We start from the raw sequence: 27707 nt of genomic DNA on the forward strand, positions 1-27707 counted from the left end.
TCATGTAAAAACTGGCACATTAAAATAAAGACTGTCTGGTGTATCTGTTCATGTTTGTTTGGTCTTTCTTTGAACACTCTGCAGCTTCAGCAAATAAAAAAACCTCTTTTCTTCACTGCTAATGACAGTGTCGGATAGTCTCAGGTCCTAGGACAATATTGCAATAGGTGAGGTTACAACTCTTCAGAAAGGGGATTGCTCCCTTAGCAGACCTACTTCTCCCAAAATGTTTTAGAATATAAAAGATCAAACATTTGCACTACTTAATGACTACTTTAAATTTCCATCTCCTGAACTGGCAATCAGAAATAACTATCACATTTAGTGAGAAAAGAAGTAGTAGACTTCAACTAAACCCTGAGCTGCCTTGAAAAATTTCCAATGAAGTGCCTTCAGACAGCATGATTTTTACGTGTGTTGATCTTCTGTGTTTATAGTGGAGATAAAGCCTATTTGTCCTATGAATCCTGGAGCAAAAGGCTGGACTTCCAGCTCTGTCCCTCAAGAGACCTATTGAAACTCAGCAGCAAGAGACTCTAGGAAGGACTCTCCAAACGAGAAAATGCACTGACACAACACTCACAATTCAGCTTTTGGCATCGAGAGTCAGAAATCCCTACTTGTATGAGATGTCATACCACACAAGCTTTGATCTGAGTATCAGAGCACTGCAGACAGTAATAAACCAGAGTAATACCAGAAGCAAGAAAAGCACATTAAGAAGTTGATTCATAAGAATAATTACCAATCATGGGTGGGCAGGACTCATCTATCAGGACATCATTAGGTTCATAGCTTAGAAAAGGACCAAGATGTTGAGAATGCTACCCAGTATCCAGTCCTTCATTTCTCTTGCCTCCCCCCTAGGGATAGCTCTAAAGGCCTGGAAGAAGTTGAGATCTACCCACTCTATCACCAGCCCCTTTGCAGCCTGACATAGGAGCAGCTCTCACGGAAGGAACATGAAATGCCATCCACAGCATGCTTTGCCTATAATGGGCTGCTTCTGTCCAACCAGGGAGACATCTTAATCTTGTTGCTCGGGGCTCTCTAGTATCTTTGAATACTCAAAAGAGGTTTCAACCTTCTAACGGAAGAAAAAGCATCAAGGAGAAAAAAGACACATGAGAAGGTGAAAACAGGTATTAGTCAGTGTAAGAGAAGCACATTAGAACAGCAGAAAACGGACAATGAGAAAAAAAAGAAAACAGCATCATTATGAGGTATAAGGGAATGCAGGGAGAATATTTAATCTGTTCAGAAGCAGGAAAACTACACGGCAAGAAGCCAACCACATAAGAGACCACACTGAAAAACTAAATTGCACAAATACATTAGTTGTAGCCTGATGTAGACTGCAAAGATGTCAAAAGGAAGAGAATCTCAGCAGTCTGCACTGAATTTAATCATCTGGCACATGTAGCTCAAACAGGAGAAAAGACATCTGAGACTCTCAAACTGGGATAACACACTCTCTTTTCTGTCCCAAAACACAGCAATGGTGTTCTATTGATCATTACGCTAACCCACCCAGCAAGCCTTTGTTCAAGCTATTTATATCTTCTCATTCTGACTCCCGTAAACAGCTCAGCATGAAATCAAACCCGGGCACGTAATGATTGTCTCACCTCATCATCGAGTGACACCAGCAGAGCCCGGAGAGCACCAACAGATGCTGCCATGACGTTATCCACTGCATCATCCAGCGAGAATCGGAGCAAGAAGAGAAACCCAGCATCAAGCAGCAGACGCAGAACGCTGCCCTTCAAGGAGGAAGCAAACTCTCCAGCCCTGGCCTGAAATGTATACCACACAGAGCCAGTGTTAAAGCTGTCTCATCTCAGCTGGGTACATCTCAACATTCTGTGTGTTTTCCTCTTGCATTTCTGCTGTAAAGCAGGCAAACTGTGTGCAAGTCATTTTTTTTTCTTTATTTGCTCCTTCTTTCATTCTACAGAGCCACACAACTCCAGTTACTTAATTCAGGAAACCCTTCTTTCTAAAGTCTGGACCCATCTTCTGTCTTCACCCTGTTCTGCCCCACTGTTCTTCTCAAAACCACACTGTTTCTTCTTCTCTGCCTCCACTGCTGTTGGAGGGAAGGTTAGCATTTCCCCTTAGAGTTAGGTGGAAATGTGCACAGAAGTAAATATTCATTTTTTTATGTATTGGCACATTGCTCTAGGAGTGGGCTGGTTCATTCTCACCTCCTACAAAACAAGCACATCATGAAGTTGGCTCAGACAACAGGAGTGAGAGGGTCATTGCCAAGGATAGGTTTGTCACAAAAGCAGTACCGAAAAACCAAAAAAATGTGTGTCCAAAGAAACTACAGAACTGAAGTTGCAGCACTGCTGCTGAACAACACTTGGAAGCATCTCCCTTCAGAGAAACCTGAAACTCAATCTGTTATGTCCCAACACTTAACTTTCCTAACAGTAGATAGATCCTCGGTGAAAAAGAATGCCCTGTTGGTGATTTTACTCACCTTCATTGAACAGTAGAAAGCAAACAATTAGTACCAGAGAATCTGGGCCCTGATCTACCAGAAACTTGATTATGGGGAGAAATTCCATGGAAAGTGACTTACCTTTTGAACAATACGACCCAAGACCTGTAGAGCCAGTGTCCTCTGCTGAATAACTTGGCTGCGAGACAAATGAAAGAGCTCTTGGAGAGAATAACCAGCCCTCTGAATAGGAAGAAGAAGAAAAAAAAAATCCACACATAACCTCAGCAATAGGTAAAAATAGGCTCTTTAAAGTAAGATTAACTGTAAAATACTGCATAACAAGAGATAAACTGCAATGCAATGTTGTTTGATGTTTTGTAGCAATTGCAGAAGAGGTTCTAATCATCAATGAGACGGGAGAAAACTGAACTTAAGAAAAGGATGTGTGTGCACCTTTTCCCAACACCACGGACTCTTAATGGCATTACAGAGAAAAAGCACTAGTGGAGTTTTCTGAAAGTAAAGCAGCTAATGCATGCAGACCCAACTGCTCTTCAGGAGCTTGTTTCAAAAGAAAATGATCCATCTGCACTTTCCTAAGGTTTTTGTCACCAGAAAACCTCAACACAAAAGGAGTCTGCCAAATCAAACACAGAAAACAGAAATGGGTGTGCCCTCTCTACTGTATGACACCTACCTCTGCCTCTTCTCCGTGGTGATGCAGGCCTAGATGTGTTGGTAAATCAGCATCTGCAGGGATCAATTCTCCTTTTAAACTGAATCGAGCTTGCATTCCCTACAATGAAATTGTGGAGGGAGAAACAGATTATTTCTGTTGCCTTCCACTCTATTTATCACTTTAAATACTACTTCTTGTATCAACTGCAGCAAGGTAAGAGTTCAAAAATTCCCCAGGTCAGGTCAAAAATTCTTAAAAAAAAAAAAAAAAAAAAAACCCACACAACAATCTTCTCCACTCCTTCCTTATTTCTTAGCTTTCAGACCTCTTTCATCCCAAATTACAGTTGCTAGACTCACTTCCAAGCTCTCCTGAGCACTACAGACCGAACTGGCCACATATCATCCCACCCTGTGGAAGAAACTGGGGAAAACTGATGAAATCTTACAGACCGAGTAACTAGACGACTAGGTTTTAAAGTCTTCAAAACTGCTACTGCTAGAAGCATGATCCAGACACAAACAAGAAAAACACCAGTTTCTGCATTCAAACCTTTTTGGTTTTCTTCTGCCGGGGTGAGGGCAAATCTTTCATCCATTCCAGCTTCTCAAACTCCACATTGTCCATGTGAATCCATTCCTTCTTGGGCTTCACAGGCAGATCATCATCTTTGTGAGGCGATAAAAAATGGCATTCTTACCTTCCAAGGCAGGGATGAAGAAAATACTATTCCCTCTTTACCAACCTACTTGGCTTCAACACAGCATCAAATATAGGATTCATGTAAAATAAGAAGAAAACAATCTTCAAACTGACTGTTAACTGAGGCATAAACATGAAAGGTTTAAAGCTGTTTTCATCTTTCATGAGAGCTAGAAGAGGAAGTAAACAGCACTGTAATGAAATTCACAGACAAGGCTAATTTGTGAGAAGTTGAACAGAAGTCAGGACATCAATACGGCAAGTGATCAGAACCAGGTCAGAAAAATAAGATCAGCCCTACTTTTGAGAAAGCAAACTAATATAATCTAAGGAGGGAGGTGTTAGGGGAGGTGTGAAATGACTCAAAGGTACTAATGCAGAGTGGTCCAAGCAAATTATTGGAAGCAAGCATGATTTCAGCCTAGATACACTGGAGAGAGCCCAAACACTACTGTTCGTGATCCTGTCACATTTGCTATGCTGCACTTCATTCTGTGTCCCCTTCTAAAGGCCTGATGAAATCAGCTTGGGAAGATCAAAACAGCTGAAAATTTACACAGCTTGCCTGAGAAACAGCTCAGTGGGGAAGCTGGACAGTTGAATAAGAATTTGAAAGATGCAAGTACTAAAGGAAGAAATCAGTGATTTAACTATATAAAGACCTTTGACTAGAAGAATTTGAGAAACAAGATATTTATGCCTGACATCACAATAGTTGCCCTAAGAAAGAAACAGATCAGGACGTGCAAGAATCTCACAAGTGAAGGGATGGGAGACATGTAACTGGAAATAATCCGAACACTAGGAAAGGTAATGCTACTACCCCGCAGCAACATGAAGAGAGATGAGCTCAGAAGTCTTTGCTGTCTCAAGAGAGGGCACTTCTAAGGACAGGAACAGACAAGTCTGAGGGCATGAAAAGCAGCAGCATCGCTCCTGCTGGAGTGGCCTAGAACTTATCTGCATTGCAGTTATTAATCCTAGTGCTCTAGTCTGCTCTTGCAAGGAGCAATAGGTCCCGCTGAGATGCTCTTCTTTCAGCAGATCTTTTCCTGCTGATAACTGGACTGAAACCTAACCTTTTACTTTCCTCAAATTAGCAGATAAACTTTCAGGAAGGGCACTCATCCTTCCTAGGATGTACCTTCATCCTTAAGATCAATTGAGTCAGGCAAGGAACCAAGCACAGTGCTATTTTCCCCAGCCAGAAAGCTGTTCCACAGAATTTCAGCCAAAAGCTCAGCACACATTTCAATTGAAAAGAAGGAAAAAGTATCTGAAATGTAAGAAAGTGAAATGTTTGTGGGTGGTAGGTGCAAAACTAGAGGAAATAAAAATCAGCAGAAAAATGAAATCTATTGACACTTGTAATTCAACAAATTGTTTCTGCCTTCTCCAAATTGATAGGGTTGAGTTAATCATTGTATTAATTTGACCTTTAGTATTATGATCTTGTCAACAAGAAAAGATGGATACATATTCCAAGACATCAGCAGATCGTTCAGTTACGGAGAAATCCCTCTACAGAAACACAAGCTGACAGTGTGAATGCAACATTTGTCCTGACTTGGGTTATATTAAAGGCTACCATCCAACCTCTTCCCTTCCTGCTTTGTTTCCCTCCTTGTCTTGGTGCCAGAATTTACTTTTCCATTTCATAAGAGTACAGGTTGCTGGAAAAAGGTTTTACTATCTTATTAGAAACAGTAGCCTTTTATCTCATTAGAGAGGCAGGTTTGATTTTTGAGCAATCCCATTACTTTGTGCCATCATCCTGTCCCTGGGAAAACTCAGTATGATCATTTCTGATGGGTTATTCATGATGACTTCACTTCTGAGCACAAACAGATGCAAAACTAAACACTAAGTGCTCATGTCAAATTAATATTTTACATCTCCTGTTGGCCCAGATGGGCTGCAGGCATAAACTCAGGTGCTAGAAAGCCTTCCCTGGGTTTTATAACTGTGATCCAGCTCATCCTTTCCTTGTTATTCCAAATGTCCTGGGAAAGCTTTTCTCCTTTCCTGTGCAGTCTTCCATGGAAGCAAAAGATGTTATCAGCACACAACGCTCTGAACACTGAGGTGTTCCCAAGAGCACTACTACAATCTTGTTCAGTCTTTACAGGCTGAACAACCCACTTCTATTGCTCCCAGGCAAATAAAAGAATGTCATTTTATCTGGTGCAACTTGTGCACTCCATTGTTCTGGAACTAAAAATAGTCCTTTTGATTAAGATGGATTCATGGAAAAATAAAACCTGGGGAGAAACAGCACAAGGACTTTTCAAGTGTTTTCCTCGCTAGAGGCTGATCAGTTTTAATTCTCCTGCACGTGTACCCACATATATGCTCACAGAATCATCCCTCTCATCAAGAAAATGGTAAACAGCTGTTATCTCTGGTAAACACAAAGCTGAAATCCAGGAGTGATTCACAGACCTCATTAATCAGCCTGCACATTGCACTGGGGCACAAAGAATGCATCAAAAGAGAGGATCAAGAGATGGAGACAGCCAAAAATTGACATGAAACTGGAAGAGAAGCATGCTAACGAGAGACATGCTACGAACAAAAGTCTGGGGAAGAGGAGAATGGGAGCCTAAACTCACACAGAAGAAGAAATGGCTAAAGAAAAGAAGAAAAAAACTGCAGAGGAGAAAGCAACAATAAGAGCAGAAGCTTAAGGGGAAAACATTTTCTCTGCCACGAGAATATATGGGTTGCTCTAGCTGATAGGGATAAAATAGCTTTCTCCTCATACAACAGAACTCTTTAATATTCAATGTATGACTGTAAAAGGCAATAGCTCTGAACAATTCTTCCAAAAAAGCAGAACAACACTCTAACCTTAATACTTCCCTCCATCCACAGCACAGAGGAACCATATCCTGTGGAAATCACTGTGTGGGCTCTGAGACACAAGCCACAGAGTGGGGTCATCAAGTGCAGCATCATGATAAGACACAAATGTGTTATATGAGCAATTTCCCTGAAGTGAGATTAACTGTCATCTCCATGCCAGACTGTGAGCAGATCACTAATTCTTACCTACCCAACACCCTCTTGTCCCCAGCTAGTCTCACAAGAAAGTATTCAAGCAGCAGCTGAATCTCACTACCGCACTCCCCTGTTTCCCTGTTCCTGACTGAACAGAAGAGTGATGATGCCTACAGTTTAAAATACATTTTCACTTCAGAGACCTCAGCACAAACTTCAAAACCGAAGCAAGACCTCCCACTAAGTAGCTCACCTTCGTGACATTGTATATCACCCTTCTAATTTATGGACCCCAACTAGAAATAACAGAGATATTCCTTCTTCAACCCAAAGTATATATATTTTTTTTAATATCATGATAAAATTCTGAATTGGATAACTAACAAAGTGCCACATCAATCGATTCTGGATTGATGCAAACACCATATAAACCTTAATTTATGTTCAGAATAGTAACAACATGCACTTTGTTTCTTACCTGTGATTTCTACCTTCATATTTTCTTCCTTCCTTAGAGATTCTTCCAGACCTGACACCTGCATGGGAAAAGATGATCCAACATCATGCTGAGACACAGGCAGAGATTCCACAAACTCCTCTGATCTGTTCTGTTCCATTTTAAATTCCTTTTTCTGGCCTTCATTTCCACCACGTCGTGACTTTAAGAAAGCAACTAAACTGGAATCTGCAAGTGTTGACAAAGAGACAGACAGAGAAGTGACAGAAAGTCTCAAAATAGTTGATATGCTTATAGCTCCTGCTATTTATGTTTTAGTCTTTTCATTCCCATTCCACATGCTTGTTTCTTCTGTACCATCACTTCAAACTGATGCACTTAACTGTTTCATGACCTCTTGAGCATATAAGCTGGGAACAACTGACCAGTGGAGCAACACCAGAGGAAGAGCTGAAAAATGGCTTTCAAGGTAAAGGAAGCACAAAAAAATAAAGTTATTCTCCCAAGCTTACAAATAAAAAGATAATTGTTTCTTTCCCCCTTGCTGCCACTGAAAAGGCACATCCAAATAAGACTATGCATGGTGGAGAGAATTCTAGTCTGTGATTTATGGGAAGAACCTGACAGTTTGCCTACCCTGCCTGCAGACTGCTCAGTGGCACCAATCTGAACACTACAAGAATACATGGAATAGACACCACAAAAAGAATTACCTGCTTTTCATTAAATTGCACTAGAGCCACAGTGCGTAGTCTAGATATTATGTCAGAAGAAGATCTTGTTTGTTCTGAACTGACTAACCATCCTGAGAGTCAATTATGGTCTGACAACAGTAAACAGACATGGCCATTCTCTTCATGCTTCAGAGGAGAAGAACATTTGAGAGGTATGGATGTTTTGAATGACAGATAATATTTCTATGACTCTAAAAAAGGAAAATGTCATATGATCATCATTTTACTTTCAGATCTGCTATAGATCTCCCACGTCATTTTTAAAGGAGCACACTTTCTCTTCAAATACTCTTAATCTAGGAAATGGTGTAGAGATGCTTATGCCAGAGGTGAACAGTAAGAGCCTGTTCATTAAGATTCTAAAATGTACAATGATACTCCAATAAGCAGTGTCAGAGTTGTATAAAGTAACGGAATATAACACCTACACTGATTATTTAGTCATTGAAGGACAAAGGACAAGCAATTCAAAAGTGCTCTGTACCTGAGAGAAGTTATTCCAATAAGGAAATGACTCCCAAATCTCTGAAACAGTTCAAAGAGGATCCAGGAATCTATCCCACCCCTGTGATTGCTACACACTCTCCTCATCATGCAGTTAAACCCTCCTTAGCCCAGTCTCATTAAAGCATGCATTTTTTTTCCAGAATGCAAGCAGAGCTTGCACTTTCTCACACTTCACTGTACACATCAAGGAAAAGATTGTATTCGGTATTTCACCGTTTCACTCCAACAGTGACAAACAAGTCACTGATTATGTCAGAAAGTAAGCCTACTTCTGCCCAGAGTCTCCATGGGCAAAACCAGAACAGAATTAACAATAAGACCCTGAAGACACTGCTCAGCATGGAATTGCCTACCCATCCTCTTACTCCACACCATGGCGTCTCCACTGCATCATAACTACGGTTAATTCAGAGAACGGGCAGCATTAAACACCCACAAATTATTCATGCTCCTGAATATGCAGAAAAAGTCTCTTAAATCCACATCTCTGTGCCTGTACGGTTCCCAAGTTCATCTATAAAACAGCAAGTTAGTTTAGGAGTTGCTTCATCATGTATAATTCCCTAACCACAGGTTTTTCAGGAATGCCAGAATTACTCCCACTTTCCTTAAGGCCTCAAAGACTGAAAGAGCTACAATTTTAACCCATAGAGCATATAAACAAATACACCGGCTTAGAAAATAATCTTTTGTTCAAAAATATTTTAAATACATCCTATCCTTTTTAAACTCCCTAAGTAGTCACTTCCCTAATATCCCAAAGGACAGAATGGTGGGGACAAGGAGCAAAGATCAAAAATCAGTCACAAGAATAAAGTACATAAACAAGATATTTTTCAGGTAGTTTGGAGCACTCAGCTCTCTGAATGAAGGATGTACCTAAACATTCTGTCTGCAATTAATTTGCACAGTTCCTTTGCCACCTTTCTGGTTTGCAAGCAGCATGGGCATATGTCAAGATCATTAATATGATCTTTAAGTGAAACCCATAAGAGACTTGTGCATCTAAAATGCCACTCACGCCTAGATTTGATGCTAGAGAATCTGAAATTATGAGAATTTCAAAAACCCTTGTCTGCCACCTACATCTGTACATCCCATCTTCTTGAGCACACAAAATCACCGAAACCAAAGCAAACAAGTTTTACAGTGCCGCAGGTCACACACAGTCTTATCAAACGTACCACACTCAGTGTTGCCCCCCATCTTGTCACCAGCTGTAAGTGACAGGCATCCCCAGAGCACCACTGTGGGCTCCAAACCACAGACCAGACCCCTGCCAGAACACCTGTACTCAACAGCCAGATAATTAAAAAACTTTTTGAAAAAAGTTCAAGACTAGTTGTAAGCTTTTCTGCTCTACCAAGTACAGATTTGAACTGAAATCTCTCTCATGCCCACATGTTTCCCCTGTCCAGGTACTGACAGTTCTGGCCCAGTCTTACGTATTTTGGTAGGGAAGACCAAGAGCTCTCTCTCACCTCAGCACTGCTACAGCCATCCTAAGAACAGCTTTTCATTCTTATCAGTTTCAGACTACTACATTTTAGGACCTCAATACATGTATATGTAATCAGGTATGTGGTATGCAAAGTAAGAGACTGCATGGACCATCTTATCCCACAGCAAAGGGGAGACAAGACAGACTTACACTAGGCCTTCTCTCACTGAGAAATAAATGCTCTTTAATTCCTTCACACCTAGTTCTTATTCATAAGCTACTGACATGACATGGAAGCTAGATTATCCATATATGCAATGAGCAGGAATCCCAAGCTCCCACCTTTGATCTGTGAATTTGGTAAGACTTCAGGACACCTACATATTCAGTAAACTTCCCCATCTCTAGAGTTCACACTGAGAAACACATACCCAGCTGAGCCAGAAGCCTTTTCTGCTCCTGCAGGATCTCTTCCTCAGACATGGACTGCAGCTTCTCCAAGTTCTCTTTGTGAATAGCCTGAGCTTCCTGCTCACTCATTTGGCTTCCAAGACCCTCTCCCGTTATGAGACAAGGCCGCTGAGAGGTCAAAAAGTCACCAGCTTTATCTGTAAGATTCGGTAGAGAAAGCAGTTAGTGATTTAAGTGTCTACAACATTAGGAATGCATCTCAATTTTGTCACTATCAGGCTTGCATTTTTTTTTACCTTGGTAACCAAATTAAAATAGGAGTAAAGAAGTCTAGTTTAGCTTCAAACAAAACTAAAATATTTGGGCTTTCAACCCATGTCACAACAAAATGTTTTTTCCACCTAGATTCTTCAGGAGTTTGGGGAAGTATGGGGGAAAAGGAATTTTGTTTCTTTAATGCAAAACAGCAGCAACACAAGGTAAAATGGAGCATAATTCACAACTGGGGAGTCAGGCCTTCTCTGCCCAAGAACACCTGAACTCACATTTGTATATCAGCTGAACCATGACCTAGTAAATACATGTTGAGTGAGACAGTTAATTAAAATTATTAGGTAAATAGTTTCTGGAGTGATACAGGATTCATTCTCAAGAGAGGCATGCTTGCTTCTCACAATATCCTGTATTCACCTTTAAGGATTAAACACACTAGGAGTTCCAGAAGGGGGGGTATTTTTCCTACCCTGAACAAAATCAAATTCCCTTTATCGTCTGATCTAAATCCCTTTAGAAGGCTCATTTCCTTTAACTCTAGCAGCAGGGCAACATGCTCCTTTGGTCAAAGTGAGACCCTTCAGCTGTCCTGTAGTCTCAATATACAAAGACTAGACTTGTGACTTTATTCCTTATGTTTTGTTCATATGCTTCACATAGTCACTTAGAACATCCCTAAGACCCTAAACCAGCCAACCCTGAAAGCATCAAACCGCTGTTCAAACTGCAGTAATGACACTCACCACAACATCAGTAAAGTTTGATGTTATTTCCACAGCAATTGTCTTGTGTATTGAACAGAAAGAGATGAGAAGACAGAGTGGCCTGGTAAAAGATTCAGTAAGCTTCCCACCATTATCAACTGAGTTGAGAGTTACCAGCCACAAACGCTTTGTTACCACAAGAAATGGAGCTCCCTCTCTTCTCTTGCTTCTAGTGATCCTGCCACAAGAATCTTGCAGAGGAGGCCAAGCCATTTTCTGATCCCTCTGTGGTAGTGCTACATTTTAGAAGTGTTCTACTTCAGGAGGATCACAGTTACAGTGCTGCTGTGTTTCCCTTTGGGATTTCTCAGAAAGAAGCCCAAATGCACAATTGTAACAGGAGATGCAGCAGGCACAGTCTATTGACCTGGATGGCAGATTAGTGCATGCACAGCACAACACATCTGCGGGTTCTCTTACCAATTCTCTGCCAGAGGTCAGGTCAGACAGAAACCTTAGCCAAATGGCAATAACCCTCAAATGACATCTGGCCTCTATTTCAATGTGAAGACAGGGGTGTCAGGAAAAAAAACCAGACACACAGTGGTCCTGAGCAAATACGACTGCCCAAGTTAGAAAAAAAAAATAAATAAAATAAGGCAGCCCAGAGATGATGGTACCAGTTGAATTTTGAATTGGTTTCATCCTTCCTTGTCACGTTGCTGTCAGATAAGTAACTGCTGGAGGTGGCACTGAGTCACTAGCACTGCTTCACAGCATTCCTTATGGAGTAAAGCCGTAGTCACATGGCAGCCAAGCTGGTAACGGAAGACTAAGCTTTCAGCTTCTAGGTAGGAGTGAGAACCTGAATCACAGTGGTCTTAAACACCTTCATCAGACATAAGAAGAACTCTCTTCCTAAAATTGTAGAAATCACTGACGAAACAAGAAAAACTTCACATGTAACAAAGAGGAAGAGGAGGACAAGAACTTTGAAAAATAAATCTATTTGGCCCTGTGTGAAGCAAAACGGAAATCAGTGAGAAAGCTAACTTAATTTTCAGAATGCTAATTTGTATCTTGGACCATTTCAAATCCTTGTCACATCACAGACATTCCAAGTGAGTATGAGATTCCTAAACTGAGGGTAACAATGATACCCTAATTTAAAAATAAGGAGCACTGACGTTATGGTTACTAAGGCTATATAAATATGGTAGGCTGGATAAACAGAACCTTCTCCACTTACCATCCCTGATGGTGGGGAGAGGTGCCTCTCCTGCTGACCCCTCAGGATCCAGGGCATCTGGAGCAGCTGATGTTATTTGCATGCACTCAGCAGTGGAGGGAGCTGTTGCTGCCTTTTCAGCAGCTCTTCTTGCTGCCATCTTTTGTGCAAAGATGCTTTTTCTTCCAGATCCCACCTTCACCTGCAAACAGGGAAAACATGTGGCACTACTTTCCCCTCCAGACTCCCAAACACACCTGCGACTAACAAATGCATAGATCTGATCCTAAAGACACTCTCAGATCAGACTTTGGGACACGACACAGAGAAGCTGCTGGTAGCCACCTGCCCCTTTCTGTGTCAGTGCTAGTCCTTTTTCAATGCAGAGTTTAATGCTAGAGCAGAGAGATAAAAAACATGAATATTTTTGCTGCCTAAGGAAGGAAGATGATTAATTATATGTGAAATCAAGCCAGGCAAGTGCACCTAAAATATCACCAAGCACAACAGTTCCAGCTTTCCTGCTGTTTGGAAACCCCGCATAGCTGAATACTTTGCATTTCTGAGGATAAATGGGGCTGTACTGTACTGTGCTCACCACATGCTTGGAACAGGCTTCTCGTAAGGTGATTAGAGAGCAGCAGGGTGAAGAGATTTACACAGTAAGAACTGGGCAAGTGGTGCTAAAATAATCCTTACTAAATTACTGTGTTGCTTGCCTAGGTGATGGAAGGGCAGGGCTCTAAACAGTTTTGCACAGGATGCACAGGAAATCCAAAGCAGACTAAGCAAAAGAACTCTTGCAAGTCCTCAGTCCAGAGAAGAAGCTTAAAATGTAGTCTGAACATTTGGTAGCTGCTCTGTGTGCTCCTGTGTCAGGTAAACAGAACTGGTAGTTTAAAAAGTACTACTCTTTCCTTTCAAAAAGATGTCCTTCAAAATAAGGTTCCTCTTCAAAGCAACCACAGCTGTCAATCACATATCAATTCCCAGCACCTGACTCCCACTCAGCGAGTGGCCCTTCCTACTACAGCAAACACTGACGATAGCAGCCATGGCTTCCAGTTTTACAGCCTCAGGAAAAAAAAAAAAAGATCAAAATCCAAAAATCTGCAAAAGAATCTGTGCAATCACACTCAAATATGACGCCAGGAAGAATCAGATGCAATGTCAGTAAGCATAGATTTAATCAAACCTGGTGGACAAATGAAGAGTGATTGTTCCTCAGAGGAAAACAAAAAGAACAGGATCAATTCTATTACAAAAGCACAGATTTGATCTACTTCACTGAAGATGGGGAACACTGTCTTTCCTAAACCAAAGGATTCCAGTGTCATTTAACTGCAGGGTATGGAGTGCATACTTGATGGCGAGCTTGGTAGGAGAACTCTCTCCAATGCTAAGGTGGTAATGCCACCTTATATATTTCTTGAGCCAGCTCCTAATTTCCAGCATGTCAGGCCACTTACTCTGAGCCCTACCACCCACCAAGCATTAGGCTTTGTTGTGGGGAAGTTTTAATAGTTAATGAAGGTAACATAAAACAGCTTCTCCCAATCTTACCTCACTTTTTATCTCAGAGCGGTGAAACGTCCTTGGAAATGGAACTCCCGTGGGCAGTGGCATAGTCACTGGTACTGCACTTGTGTCTCGTTCCTGCAGGAAAAAATTAAAACCCTGTAGAAACCATTGCAATAGCCAGGCATGCTTACACCATTTAGCTAAGAATGGACTCAAAATCTCTCAGTTCTGCAGGTCACAGGCTTTCTGCTACGTCACTGCCAGGCTCAGAGTACCTTGCGCTTATTTAGAGTCAAAGTGAGGCTAATTGGCAAAAGGCTGGGCTGCCAATCTCCACACATCACTCAAAAAAATCAGATAAAGGAAAACCTGGGCCAGTGCAGAGCAATGAGAATATCTCCCTTAAAAAGTCCAGAAACTCACCCAAATCGACACTAAAGCATGTGCCTGCATGCAAGCAACGTGACCTGTAGGCAGTTTGTACTTGTGCTGGAGTACGGATTCAAAACCATATTTAACTGACAGCAAAAATACACCTAAAGAGCTTTTTCTTTCAAGGCGGTTCAGGACACTGATCTACAGTGTGTCATTACACTGTAGAAATAAAAAGCAGCAACATAACCCTTCATCCTTGTCCACTGCTTAGTCCAGAGCACTCACAAAAAACACTAGACCATCACCTAAAACCAGACATACAATAATTTTGCTGAAGACTGCTGTAATGTGCTGATCGTGTCTCTCTAGTCTTTCCTCCGGATCTTCATCCTCAAAGTGGACACAGGTACTTTTGATCTTGGACTTTTTTGGAGGAGCTGGAGTTAGAGCTGGAAGAACATCAGGAAAATCTGGGGAAGGGAAATAATAATTAAAAAAAAAAAAAAAAACAAACCCAAAAAAAAAACCCACCACAGTCAAGCATACATACTGTGCAACAGGTACCAAAGGGTGCCTAATAGCACCTGTTGTTGTTTTGATAAGAAACAATGATGAGGAAGTGATAAGACAAGAGTCATCTGACCTGTGCTAGGTACTGGAGAGAAGCATGCTCAAGAATTCTACTACTTATATATTGACACTAAGGTCTTTTTAAACAGCTGCAAAAGCAGGAAAGGGCACTAAGACCTGACGGTAAGTATTAAGGGAAGAAGTAAGACTGTACAGAAACAAACAGTATCCTTTCAGGTTGTGTTCAGGCACAGAAAGATACATTTCCACTGCCAGCTCTAACAGCGAGTGATTTGTATGATCATGAGCAAGTCAAAGCCACCTTTTCACTATCTATAAACTGGGCCCATATTTCCTTACTTGGAACTAAGCACTGCTAGATTTCAACTGTTGCTTTTAAGAAAGCACCTTCAGTTTTTGAGACTATTAAGCACATGACAGAAGTGTTACAGTTAATACAGATAGAGAAAAACAAAACCGCAGGAAGGAGGCTTACCAAGCCAGATCTACTGGCTGAAAGCTGGAGCTGTTAGCAGAGATAAATCTCAAAGAGACTGAGAACAAGGTCTGGATAGATGGCAAAATAAGCACTGAGTGTCCAACGGGAACAAATCACAGAAAACATGCCTTGTATTGAGAATGGCAAGATACCACAGACAGCTGACAAATGTAGACCAAGGCAATGTGTTGGAAAGGTGGCTCTGGTGGATGCTAATAACAGTGGACAAGTGCATTTTCCAACAAGGCTACGAACAGACAATACTGCAAGGAGGACACACATGCAGGGCAAAAGCAACTCTGGGTTGAGAGGGAGGTGAAAGGGCAAGCACTGAGGTACTGAAAGAGACAGAGAAACCCAGCAATTCAAAGAACTCCATCAGGGAAACTACCATCCAACATGACTACATCCTTGTGGTCCTGCAGTGGGTGTCTCTCAGCATCTGTGCTCCCTTCCTCCCCCTTCCTCTTGTCTGCTTTCTTCACAATCTTCACTGCAGGTGAAGCTCTGGCTGCCAGGAACTGGTTTTGAAAGTGCAGCAGGTCTGCCTCGGACTCCCCAGGCTTTGGTCTTGACAACATCCTGCCTCTTTCGTCTTGCAGCACAGCCCTGTGTGCTGTTCACATAGAATCTATTAAAGACATGAAAACTGGTTACAGAACTGGATTTCCTGGGGAGAGGATGGGAAGAGCAAAGGAAAACTATTTATTTTTGTCCCACTCTGCTGTTCCTGTACATACTGCAGACACCCTACTTCAGGATCACCCCAGGACACAATTAGTTGTACCAGAGTCCCAGACACACTGTTTACCTTGTTCTTCATTGCCGAACATGCTACTAGACAAGCCAACACCTGGTCTACCAGACAGCTGGGAGCAGAATGGCATCCCTCCAGCAAAAAAACAGCCAACACGTGTATCACTGCCAGAATGCCAACAACACAGCCTTGGATTTGCAAAGCCACAGAAGCACCTGGTCCAGCACAACAGATTTGACTTACTCCAGTATTAACACCAACCAAGAACATCAGAGGCACAGTATCATGAGAACCTCCCCCCTCCAGCACAGTCTTCTCAGTATTCTGGCAGCAGCAGCCCTATCAGGATGCAAGAGCCTGCCTATGTAGATTTGGACAATGCACTCACTCTCACTAATTCTCTTTGCTCTCCTTCTCACTCACGTCTCCCAAGTGAAGAAAGGTTTTCTTCCTTATCTAGTCCTCCTGCTTTACTTCCCCCTCTCCCTCTTTCACTGCCCTCTTATTGGCAGAAGCCATGCAACCTTCAAGCATTTTCAGTCACTGCCCAGGCCAGTTTGGGTTGAAAGCCAAGGGTGGTATTTATACAGACTTTTCCTCTGTGCATATGAAAACTCACTAGGAAGGCAACTATTCCACCTCCCATCTACTGGGCATGAGAATATTCATGAGTATTACTCGTCACCTCTTATTCCCAGAGCCTGGGACTGTCAATCCATTTCTCACAGGCAGCAAGTAAACTATTTGCAAATACATTTCACACTAATTGAATCACTGATCAGCACTAATGCTACAGATTTGACACCCTCCCACACTTGGTATATTGAAATGTTTTGTACATATTTGATCTCTTCCACTTTTAAAAGCCCATCAGGATTCAATGATGATTTATTGCGAAGTTGGAAAAGGAAGTGGATATGGATTTTTAAAACTACAATTATCTGCCATATGGATAGGCTGTACACATGAGAAAACGCAAAGCTTGGAAATGAATCTGTCTTAATCTCAGACCAAAACAAAGTTTCGTCATTGTGCAGGCACAGCCACTGCCCTGAAGCCAATGTTTTGTCTTATGCTATTATCAGACTTGATTGTAAAATATGTGGGGAGACACCTTGTGGGAAGGATGCTAACAGACACAAGAATTGTCTCATGCAGCATTTATGACCCACATTTGGAATATTTATACCATTTTCAGAGACCTCATTCTTGACCGAGGTTGGTTAGATGATGCTGGTTCCAACAGCACAAAGAGGTCCCAGGGAGTTTTACATTTGGTTGTTGATTTTTTTTTAATCAAGGCCTTCGTGTAAAACCACCAACCACATAAGACCCGTTGAAAGTTTTTCCTGCTCCTCATTTTGTGCAAAAAACAGATTAAAACCATTCAGACTTAAGAGCTTTGTGTACTAAAACAAAGTGGATTTTCAGAGGTTTTGAGGTTTCCAGGGACGCCATTCACTTCAGCACTTCACAACTGAGGAACCAGACCTCTTCATCCAATGCCAGCATCACAAGTTAGTTGCTCAATTTCAGACATCTCAAGACACTGACCTTAACAAAAGCTGTCAGCTCCAGAGTCCCAGAACAACTTCCATTTTTACCAGGCCTACATATGGCACAAGCAGCAACAAGAACTTCCCTGGACCCTCTGAACAACAAAACCCTCTCCCAGCACAAAGGGAAAATGTCCAACTTCTCTGCCAACACTGTCACGGACATATATGGAACACAGCCACTAGGCAAAGGCTCCTTCAGAGCAGGAAGGGAAGGGAGCACCCTGCTCCAGTGCCCTCCTACTGTCAGAGAAGGACTCAACACAAAAACATCTGGGATGCTATTGCAGTTCTGACCAATGCTGAGAATGTAGAAATACTCCCTTTCAGCCCAGTTTCCTTGCAACTGTATAGCAAAAATCGCAGCTTCTACAGACAGCTCCTTTTTGTGAACTCCTAGCATAAGCACACACCTACTTGTTTATTTATGGAGGTTTCCGCCACAACCGGGATTCCAACAGTCATAGTTCAGTTGATATGTCCCTCTTTGATATGCATAAGTAGCACCAAATGCATCAGAAACCAAGTGTTTCATGCCCTAACATCACAGGCTTCAAAGCCCATACAAGGATGATACTCAGATTAACAGACACAACACATCAAGTTATAAGCAAAGTGTGTTGCTAATCTTTCTGCAATGAGCCTCTTCCACACAAGGATGTACATACACTTGTCCAGGACTCTGTGTATTGAAAATATTAATCAAAAACATAGCAGGCCTTGAACCAGCCTTCATTTGTCTGGGAAACTGTCAGGCACAAGAAGCCAACTATGCAGTCATTGTCTAAAGAGGTTATTAATACATCTCGTTACAGAAATCACTTTGCCAAAGTCACTCCTTAGTCCATATCAATATAGAGGCCACCCAAACATAAATAACTACCAGATAGTAAAACAGAAGTGGGCATTAGTTTGGTACAAAAAACAGACAAAAGCTTTAAATGTGTTCTTTCCATGTTCAAACTGGCTCTAGAAACTTAATACAAGCAGGGCCTTTGACTTGGTCCTTCTGCAGTCCAGTGAGCTAGAAATTGCTGATATGCATATGGCACTACGTGTCCCCTGGAAGCCATCTAAGGACATTAGCAACACTCACCTGGCCATCCTAAGAAGTAACTCTTATCCACCAGTGCTCAGAGAAAACATGCAAGAAAAATAATACACTACTGATGATCAGCACTAATCTCAGCATAATATGGTCTGGTTACCTCCAATCCTGCAACTGGTCACTTCAAAGCTAACCGCACACAAACTGTTTGCCTAGAGTGACCACCATCTAGTCAACACAGGCAGCTTGCTGAAGATATTGCCCTAGTGACACATATAAGAGATCAGAAATGCTGTCAAAGGACCATGAGCATCTATATCCACCAGAACATAGTGATCATTATGTGAATACACTATCATATGCTATTGTAACCCCTGTCTGCACTAAGAGTCTCAATAAACAGTTTTGTGTCATGGTTTGGACTTTCCATGGGTACTGTTAGAAAGGCCCATCAGTGCTGCAGGACATTTTACAAATGCAGTTGGAACCAGCAGTCTAAATCAGACTAAAAGAAGATACAAAAGCACAGAAGGCAATAAAGCCAGAGACTGCTTCAAGTGCTAAGATACACTTTAGGATTAACCAACTTCAACTTCAGTGTAAGCTTAAGAAGGAAGGCCAGTTAGGACAGTAAGGGACTCTACTCACCAATTAAAGCAGCACCAGTATTTCAGAGGATGGCATTTATTTTACAGAAAAAATGAGGTTTATAATACTCCTCCAATGTTTTCAGAAGCAGCACTTAAGCTTCTGCAGCATATACTACCAACCTCTGCCATTGCCCTCGGCAGACATAAAACCATATAAGAATCAGGCACAACATCTATTTGAGCAAAGTACCATGCCATTCCACTCCTGTCCAAGGTTTTCACAGGTGCCATCAGGCTACAAAAAATTGTACTTACCTAATATAAACTAATACTGCTATGTTTTTATTTTATTCTTGCTCATCTGCATTTACAAAGCATTTTTCTTCTACAGCAGCAGAGGCCCACAGCCCAAGGGAGCCACTGACATCACAACAAGAGCCATGAACCAGACACAGTTAAATAGAGAAAAGGTAGTGAGTATATGTAAAAGCAAAGAATCATCTCTGGCTCCTACTGATTTCTGAACCCTGACTTGTTTTCCCCATCTTCAAGTCTACTACTTCACATTCTTTTGCTAAAGTTTTTTTATTTGAGTCAAAGAAAAATATAAGGTCCTACTGTCACAATCAGTGCATCAAATTAACACATTTCTTCAGAACTTGTTGGATGAGGTAAGGAGAAGCAAAGGGTCACATCTCAGGCTCTCCAAGGAAGCTCAGCCATCAATGGAGAGGGGTACAATTCCTCCACTCCAGATTAGCATTCAATGAAAGCCTCACTCAGGTTACTTTACAAAATAGTGACATGCGTTCTCCGCTCTGCCACAAAAAACGCTTTCTGCACACAATACTGTAATGACAGTCTCAAACATCTGGGTTTGACAAGACAGACAGCAACTTTCATCTGCTATAGAGAAAGCAGATACCTCTTAAGACTCTCCTACCAGAAGGCAAACCCCAGTCAGAAGCTGCAAGAACATCTCCTCAAAGTGGCTCCACATCTTGTGCTGGTCACATAAGACTCAGCAACTGTTACTTTGCCTGCCGAGCACACACCATGTGCATGCACACAACATCTTGCCTCCAGAAACGCTGCAGTACCTGGCTTGTCTGAAGAGTTTCTGCAATAAAGAGACACCAGCATGGCACAAAATGAAGTGAAAAGCAACAAGCTGCTATTAACAAACTAAAGAGCTGGTGCACCCCGCTGCACCCACCGCCTTCACAGCCCTCATGGGCTTTTCCTAAACGAGTTTGAATCGAAGTTCTAAGGACGGACAGGAAGGCCAAGCCCGGCGAGGCCTCTCCTTGCGGGGAATCGCTCGGGGGAGGGAGCCGGCAAACAAGGCCCTGCCGCACAGAGCCCCGGGGGCCGCATGGCGCCTGTAGCCGCACTCCTCTTCACCATATGGTAAAGACGAAGCCGCGGGGCCCCTCTGGCTGCCCGGCCTGCGGCGGGACCTCCGCACCCGCACGGCGCTGAAGGCTCCGCTACCTCCACAACCCCAGCCGCCACCCACCTGCGCTCCAGCCTCCCCGCTCACTGCCAGCACTTCCGCTCAGCCCCACAGCAGCTACTTCCGCCCGGCAAGGCGTCAGTTCCGGCCGCGGTAACCACTACCTCTCGGCTGGAGTGTGGGCGACGCCGTGCTCGCTCCCCTCGGGGTGCTGGGGCCGCTGTTCCCCGGTGGTTTCCCCGCGGGCGTGTTGCTGACGAGGTGCAGCCGGCGCGGTCCCACCGCGGGTCCCACTCCCCCGCTGGCCGGGGCTGGGTGTGGGGAGCCTGCGCGCTGCTGCTGGCGGCTCGGCGCTTCTGAAACAGCCCCGCCGCTGAACCGCCACCCCGATGCGCTCTTGGCTTGAGCGGTCCGAGTGCGGGTTGTCCCCGGCGCGTTCTTAGGATCTAAATACGGGACACTTGAGTCCAATAGCGTGTGCCTGCACATACAGAAACACGTTTGTGTAAATGTATGGGCTGTGCTTTTTCGTTATTAGAGGGTGTTAAATGTGCCTGAGATGGGGCGTTTCAAGAGAGCAGATACATAAAGCTAGATAAACATGGCAGTGATTTATTATTCATGTCTGGTTATTCATTTTTCATATATGCCAGGCTTTATCAGAAACTACTGGAAAGCTGTCATAACTCGCAGAAGAATTTGTTTTAATATTTGAAACTGCATCTGGAATATTGTGTCCAGTTCTGGGCCCCTCAGTTTCAGAAGGACAGGGAACTGCTGGAGAGAGTCCAGCACAGGGCAACAAAGATGATGAAGGGAGTGGAGCATCTGCCTTATGAGGAAAGGCTGAGGGAGCTGGGTCTCTTTAGCTTGGAGGAGACTGAGGGGTGACCTCGTTAATGTTTACAAATATATAAAGGATGAGTATCACGAGAATGGAGCCAGGCTCTTCTCCGTGACAACCAATGATAGGACAAGGGGCAATGAGTGAAAACTGGAACACGAGTTTCCACTTAAATATGAGAAGAAACTTCTTCACAGTGAGGGTAACAGAACATTGGAACAGGCTGTCCAGGGAGGTTGTGGAGTCTCCTTCTCTGGAGACGTTCAAAACTCGCCTGGACACCCTCCTGTGTAACCTAATCTAGGTGTTCCTGCTCCAGCAGGAGGATTGGACTAGATGATCTTTCGAGGTCCCTTCCAATCCCTAACATTCTGTGATTCTGTGATATTGGTTTTAGTACTTGGTTGCCGTTTTACGTGGGAGATGAATCGTGTGAGCATGAGAACAGGCGCAGACTCTGTGCTGGGCTTGAGCTGGACTAGGTGTTCCCACTGTTTGGGAATCACATTTCCCCAATGCTGGAAGAAATGCAGCGCTTTCCAGTCTACTGGATCTCACTGGTTTTTTTATCCTTTCAGAAAGCTGTCATACCACAGCAGAATTGCAGCCAGAAACAAGTTTTATCCATTATGCGCATTGAAAGCACTTAAATATATAGATATTAAGACAAACCATCCTGTCAACAGCCAGCCAGTCTTAACTACAGTGTCAGGGAACCAGGGCCATGATGAACTCACACAAAATGGAAATTATCAGTGAAAATGCTGGGAAGAAACCATCTCCCTCAGCTATGCGCTTTCTGACAAGCAATCTTGTTCCAGAGATAGTGGAGTTGACAACTACCCTATTTTAGGTCATTGAGCACTTCTTGAAGTAGAAGTCACAAAAATCACTTGAAGATGTCCCATTAGACCAACTGACTAGGTAGTCAAGAGTGACCCCAATTCTAACCTTATTAGCAGACATTTTTCTAACACCTGATTCTGACACATGTGTTTGAGCAGTTACTACTATTGCATCTGGTGCTTGTAGGTGCACATAGCAGGAGGAATAAATAGAACTGCTCTTAATTACATTTGGAGATTCTCAGAAGGGAGCCTCAGGAGTGTTTGGAGTGCTTCTCTGGTGCTGCCCTACCAGCCTGCAGTTCATCAGCTGGTGGAGCTCTGCTTCGTACTCCCCAGAGAAACTGGAATCAAATTAAAGTCAAACCTGGTTCAGGAATAGCAGTGACTGCTGAGAAATTTAGTGTCCAATTCTCCATTTTGCTGGAATCAACTGTTACACTGCTACCATCATCTGCCACTTAATTTTGTCATTCCCACTTTCTGCTGGTTTGGGATGCAAGTTAAACCTTTCTACTCATTTTTCTGTGGTACCACCTAGCATTGCTGGTATCTCCAGGACTCTTGGTTGTGTAGGACTGCTCCAAAATCTATTGAAATCAATGGATTATGCCTCTGCTAGAGCCAAAAGGTGCAACTAGGATTTTGGTTTATTGCACCATTCATTTCCAGGCAAGACAAGAGAGCACCATTGATTCTACAAAATGGTTTGGCAGATGCATTGGTGTGAGCAGAAGACCTCTCACACTTCAAGGTTTTGCTGGTGCTGAACTTAGGAAGGATTTTCCATGTGCCCCAATTAAGGCATTTGGGTTCTTCTACCTGGGCAATAAGGCAGGGAGGCCTTGGCATTGTTTGCACTGGAATGTGTTTAAGTTGAGTGTTGAAACTGTTTAGACTGTCTGACAACTGCTTATGAGGTTGAGCTGTTTTGACTTCAGGGATTTTAACAACTAGTGGCAGGTCACTTTGGCCATACTGATGTTGTTAGTATGGAAATTACGTAAATGAATGACTATTCAACCAGTGAAAAAAAGATATACTAAAGGTGTTATAGGATATTTGACCTTATGTGTCTTTAACTGAATCAGTTCAGTAATCTAGATCATGGAATCATAGAATAGTTTGGACTGGAAGGGACCTCCAAAGGTCATCTAATCCAGCCCACCCGTGATGACCAGAGACATCTTCAACTGAGTCAGATTGCTCAGAGCCCCATCCAGCCTGTTCCTGAATGTCTCCAGAGATGGGGTATCTACAACCTCTCTGGGTGACCTGTGCCAGTGTTTCATCACTCTCATTGTAAAAAAATTATTTCTCATGTCTAGCTTGATTCTCCACTCCTCTAGTTTAAAACCACTACCCCTTGTGCTATCAAGATGGCCCGAATCATGAAAGGGCATGCTTGAGTTATGGTTCTTTGGGGTCATCCACCTGTCATCTTTTCCTCTTAAACCCAGGAAAGGTGCCTGTGGAGACATAACAAATTGCGAGCTGAATTTTGCTTTGCCTGAGTAGTCCTCTGATTCTAATAATAAAAAAGGTTAACTTTGTGTCTTGCTTTCTGCTGAAGTAAGCCTGTACCTTTCTTTAATACTCCTCATGTGAATGGTCAGCATTGAATTGGCAAAACTAACATGTTATTTGAGTTATATCTAATCTGAAACTAATCTGAGGGTCAACCAGGCAGAACTGGTCAATATCCACGGACGATAATCCCATCCTGAGCACGGGGTGGCGTTCAAGCCCAGCAGCCATAAGCGTTTTCCATCCCTTATGCTGGCTGCACAGATTCTATGGCCACGCACAGGCACTCTGGCATGTGAAGTGGGCAAATAATTGTTTTTGTCAGGAGGATATAGAAATGTACTCAGAATATATTCAATTTTAATTACTACAAGACAGGAATGCTTCCTGTCAAAACAGCCAGAGTTTTATGTATCTTTTCTTCCTTCCATGAATTATTTACCTTCAGTTTTAATAATACAGTTAAGAACACTATATATAGCTTATACTCTATCAATAAATCATGCTTGTGCATCTTCATATTTATCCTATAAATTATAAGTACCAACACACTTGTGTGGATCTGCTAAGACATTCTAGCAAATAAATTCCCACCAGAGCATCTCTAAGAGTCACTGGAGGTGAACTCAAACATTCCTCACTTAAGGAGAACCATTTTATGAGATTTTGAAAGGTCGTCAGTTTTGTCACAAGTCCTGACAATGTGCCTTGTCCCCTTCTTCTACCTTGCAACAAGCAAATAGTGTCATGTGACTTTATGGAGGATGTTTTTGGTCTTCCCAAGCGGAGAGGAGCATGAGAGCCTACAGACAAATGCTTCCTCACTGGATTATAACAGGGAAGGCATCGGGATGACAAAGACAGTAAGGCCTCGGTGGGATTAGAAAGGATAAGTCTGTAAATGAGACAGTGTTATGTACGTTGCAAAGATGATAAATATTAGGATGAGTTGTCTAAGAAGCAGGTGACCAAGGAGACAGATAATCCCAGTGGTTTGTTGCCAGAAGAAACTGGAGAACAGACTAATTGGAGAGCAGGGTGGTGGGCAACACACAGGTCTGCTTGGAAATGGAGAACAGATCATGAAATGCGACACTTGTGAAAAAAGAGTTCAGTCTGATAGGAAAGATGTTCAGTAGGGAGTTGTCACCTGTGCTAAAGGTTCAACTCTGCAAGGGACTAAGCATTGAACTCGGAAGAAATGGTAACGTATCGCACCTCGAAGGAGTGATTGCTCTGCACATCAGCACCAACATCTGCAGGAATCCAGCTGACAGAGTCAGAGCCCTGAGCCAGCGAAGCAGGGACACACACATAGCCATGCCACACAGAACACATTGAGACTCTCTGTGGTAGTGGAAGAACTACACATTCTTATAGAAATGTGCATGCATGGGAGCAAAACTGGACTGTGAGCAATCAATGGCGGCTTTCTTGCTGGTGAGAGAAGACGATAGGTGAGCAGAGACTGTGTGTGTGTGTGTGTGTGTGTGTGTCTGAATATCCTCAGAGACCCACCCACAGAGCTTTGGGTGGCTTTTTCTGCAGTTCTGGTCTACTTTTTGGGTGGAACCCTGGGACTCCACAGCAGTAGCACCTCACCAAGCGAAGGCTGCTGGGCGTCCCTGGGACTTGGTGAAGCAGGGATATTTTAATTCAAACATCTACTTGCTCACCAATAAAAAGCACGTATCTGTGTCCAATGTGAATTGATTTAACCATGTAAGGGAGAGGGAAGGTTTGTGTATTTTAAGAGCCCAAACCAGCAGAGTATTACTCATCTCTAGCAATGCATCTGTCAAGCATTATGTTGGCTTTTGACAGTTAGCATGGGATTTCCTCCTTGTTGTTTGTTTTATCAATTGTTTCTATAGAAATGTCATTTTTATGAGACTAAATGAAAATATCCTAAAATAGTACACATCTTCAGCAAATAAAGATACTTCTCAGTCTATGTAATGTATGCCTATTACACTGGGTTTTCCTCCCTTCATCAGAACATTGACATAAAACCAAGCTAAAAACGAGCTGCTGTACAGCTGAGATGCCAGAGAACAGACTGCTGTGGAAATTAGAAGGGGCAGTCACGCAAATGTGTTTCTCAAGGTAGGTCGTTGAAACGCTGCCTCTGAAGAGTATTGCAGGTGAAAATCAGTGTTTGCGTGGATGGCGAAGGCGTTGTCATTGACAGTCACTGCTTCACAGAGGGCTTAGATGAAAATGGTCTCTGAGCTGACCCTGCCTGACAACGTCCTCTGCCTCTGCTGTCACTGAGAAAAGCAACATTTCTGAAGTTCAGCTTCTCTGGGCTGAGGACAGTAAGCGTTCATAGCTGCTACTGCGGGATCTGTCTGCCAAAATCTGAGTAACATAGTGGATGCCTTCAAGTCTACTGTCATAGATTTTAAAAGAAGCCTGTCAAAGTGCCTAAGCCTGATATTTCATGCAATTTAAGACAGTTTCAAGCACTGGACGTGCTCAGATTATTATCCCCCATGGCAAATCGCCTGAAGAGCTGGCTCTTTTGTTGGTGATTTGGGATTTGTTCCTTTTTTCTCTTCAGATTATTTCCTGTTGTATCATGGGGAAAATGCTATACTTTGGCACCTGAGCAGGATGAGCATACATGCTTTACCCAGATCCCATTTGTGCTAGCCAGAATTTGTACTGAAAGGAGTGCCATGGGAAGCTCACTTCTCCCAGGCTCCAGCTCTTGCACCCTGGGAAGGGAAAGCATGGCCTCTGCAACACGCTCGCTTTCGGGAGCTCAATATTCAGTGTCAGTGTGTGCACAGCAGCCAGTTCATGCTGCCAGTAGGCCCAAGGTACTTCACTCTAAATAGCTGTGCTAATGCTGCGAGTTCTGCCAAGGGGTTTCAACAGTGGCGATGATCACGATGTCCTGATGATTTAAGTGGTCTGGCAGAACTAACTGACTGCAGTCACACAGAGTTGGGTTTTTGCCTTCATCTTTGAAAACGCAAAGGGCTGTGGTGGGTGCCTGTGCCTTGTCTTTGTGAATGCTTGTACATGGAGTCTTGCGAGGCCAGAGCTGGTTTCCTGTCTCCTTGGGTTTGACAGGAAAAGCTGTGCATTCCCAGAGGAGTATGCTGGTGGTGTCCACTTGTGTGTCTTAGGTAGCAACGCACGCTGCATCCACCTAACCTTCTGGGAAGGGAGAAGCAAGCAGCCTAGTGAGAAACGACTGTCTAAAAGGACAGCCCAGCAAGGTGGAAGAGACACGTGGAAGAGCGGTATTCTAAGGAAACGACCAGAGCTGTATTGTTATTACATGGGACAACTCATACCTAGATGTGGCACTGGTACATAGCTCCAAGTCACTTTTGAACTCTGTTGCCACCTCATAGACTGACTAAGTGCTCTTGCCAGTTTTCTGTAGTGAAGGAACTTGCATCTTTTTTTTTCCAGAGGCTCAGTGCTTGTGAAGTTTGGCGTATGCCTGGCACCAGGACAGGATTGTTCCCTCACTGGTGACACTTGGTGATGGAAGTGAAGTCATCAGAAAGCCTC

At 43.0% G+C, this 27707-nt stretch overlaps 1 protein-coding gene across 4 annotated transcripts in view; it reads right to left on the minus strand.

Moving 5' to 3' along the window:
* RPAP1 (RNA polymerase II associated protein 1) overlaps positions 1-21199 on the minus strand; it is a 43246-nt gene extending 22047 nt beyond the window's left edge. The window contains exons 1-11 of one of the 4 annotated variants that reach the window (XM_071809186.1): positions 21125-21199; positions 15945-16184; positions 14806-14954; positions 14152-14244; positions 12610-12790; positions 10404-10580; positions 7312-7518; positions 3684-3799; positions 3150-3248; positions 2591-2692; positions 1629-1796 (exon numbers count right to left, since the gene is read on the minus strand). In XM_071809186.1, coding sequence (XP_071665287.1) covers positions 1629-1796; positions 2591-2692; positions 3150-3248; positions 3684-3799; positions 7312-7518; positions 10404-10580; positions 12610-12790; positions 14152-14244; positions 14806-14954; positions 15945-16134 — 1482 coding nt within the window. In that variant the 5' untranslated portion in view covers positions 16135-16184; positions 21125-21199. Of the gene's footprint in view, positions 1-1628; positions 1797-2590; positions 2693-3149; positions 3249-3683; positions 3800-7311; positions 7519-10403; positions 10581-12609; positions 12791-14151; positions 14245-14805; positions 14955-15944; positions 16185-20604; positions 20699-20720; positions 20990-21023; positions 21092-21124 lie in introns of those variants that run through there. The other 3 variants (XM_065839395.2, XM_071809187.1, XM_071809185.1) reach the window with 3 other exon arrangements.
* Positions 21200-27707: the final 6508 nt, after the last annotated feature.

This window comes from Patagioenas fasciata, chromosome 5 (genome assembly GCF_037038585.1).
Source record: "Patagioenas fasciata isolate bPatFas1 chromosome 5, bPatFas1.hap1, whole genome shotgun sequence".
Taxonomy (NCBI): Eukaryota; Metazoa; Chordata; class Aves; order Columbiformes; family Columbidae; genus Patagioenas; species Patagioenas fasciata.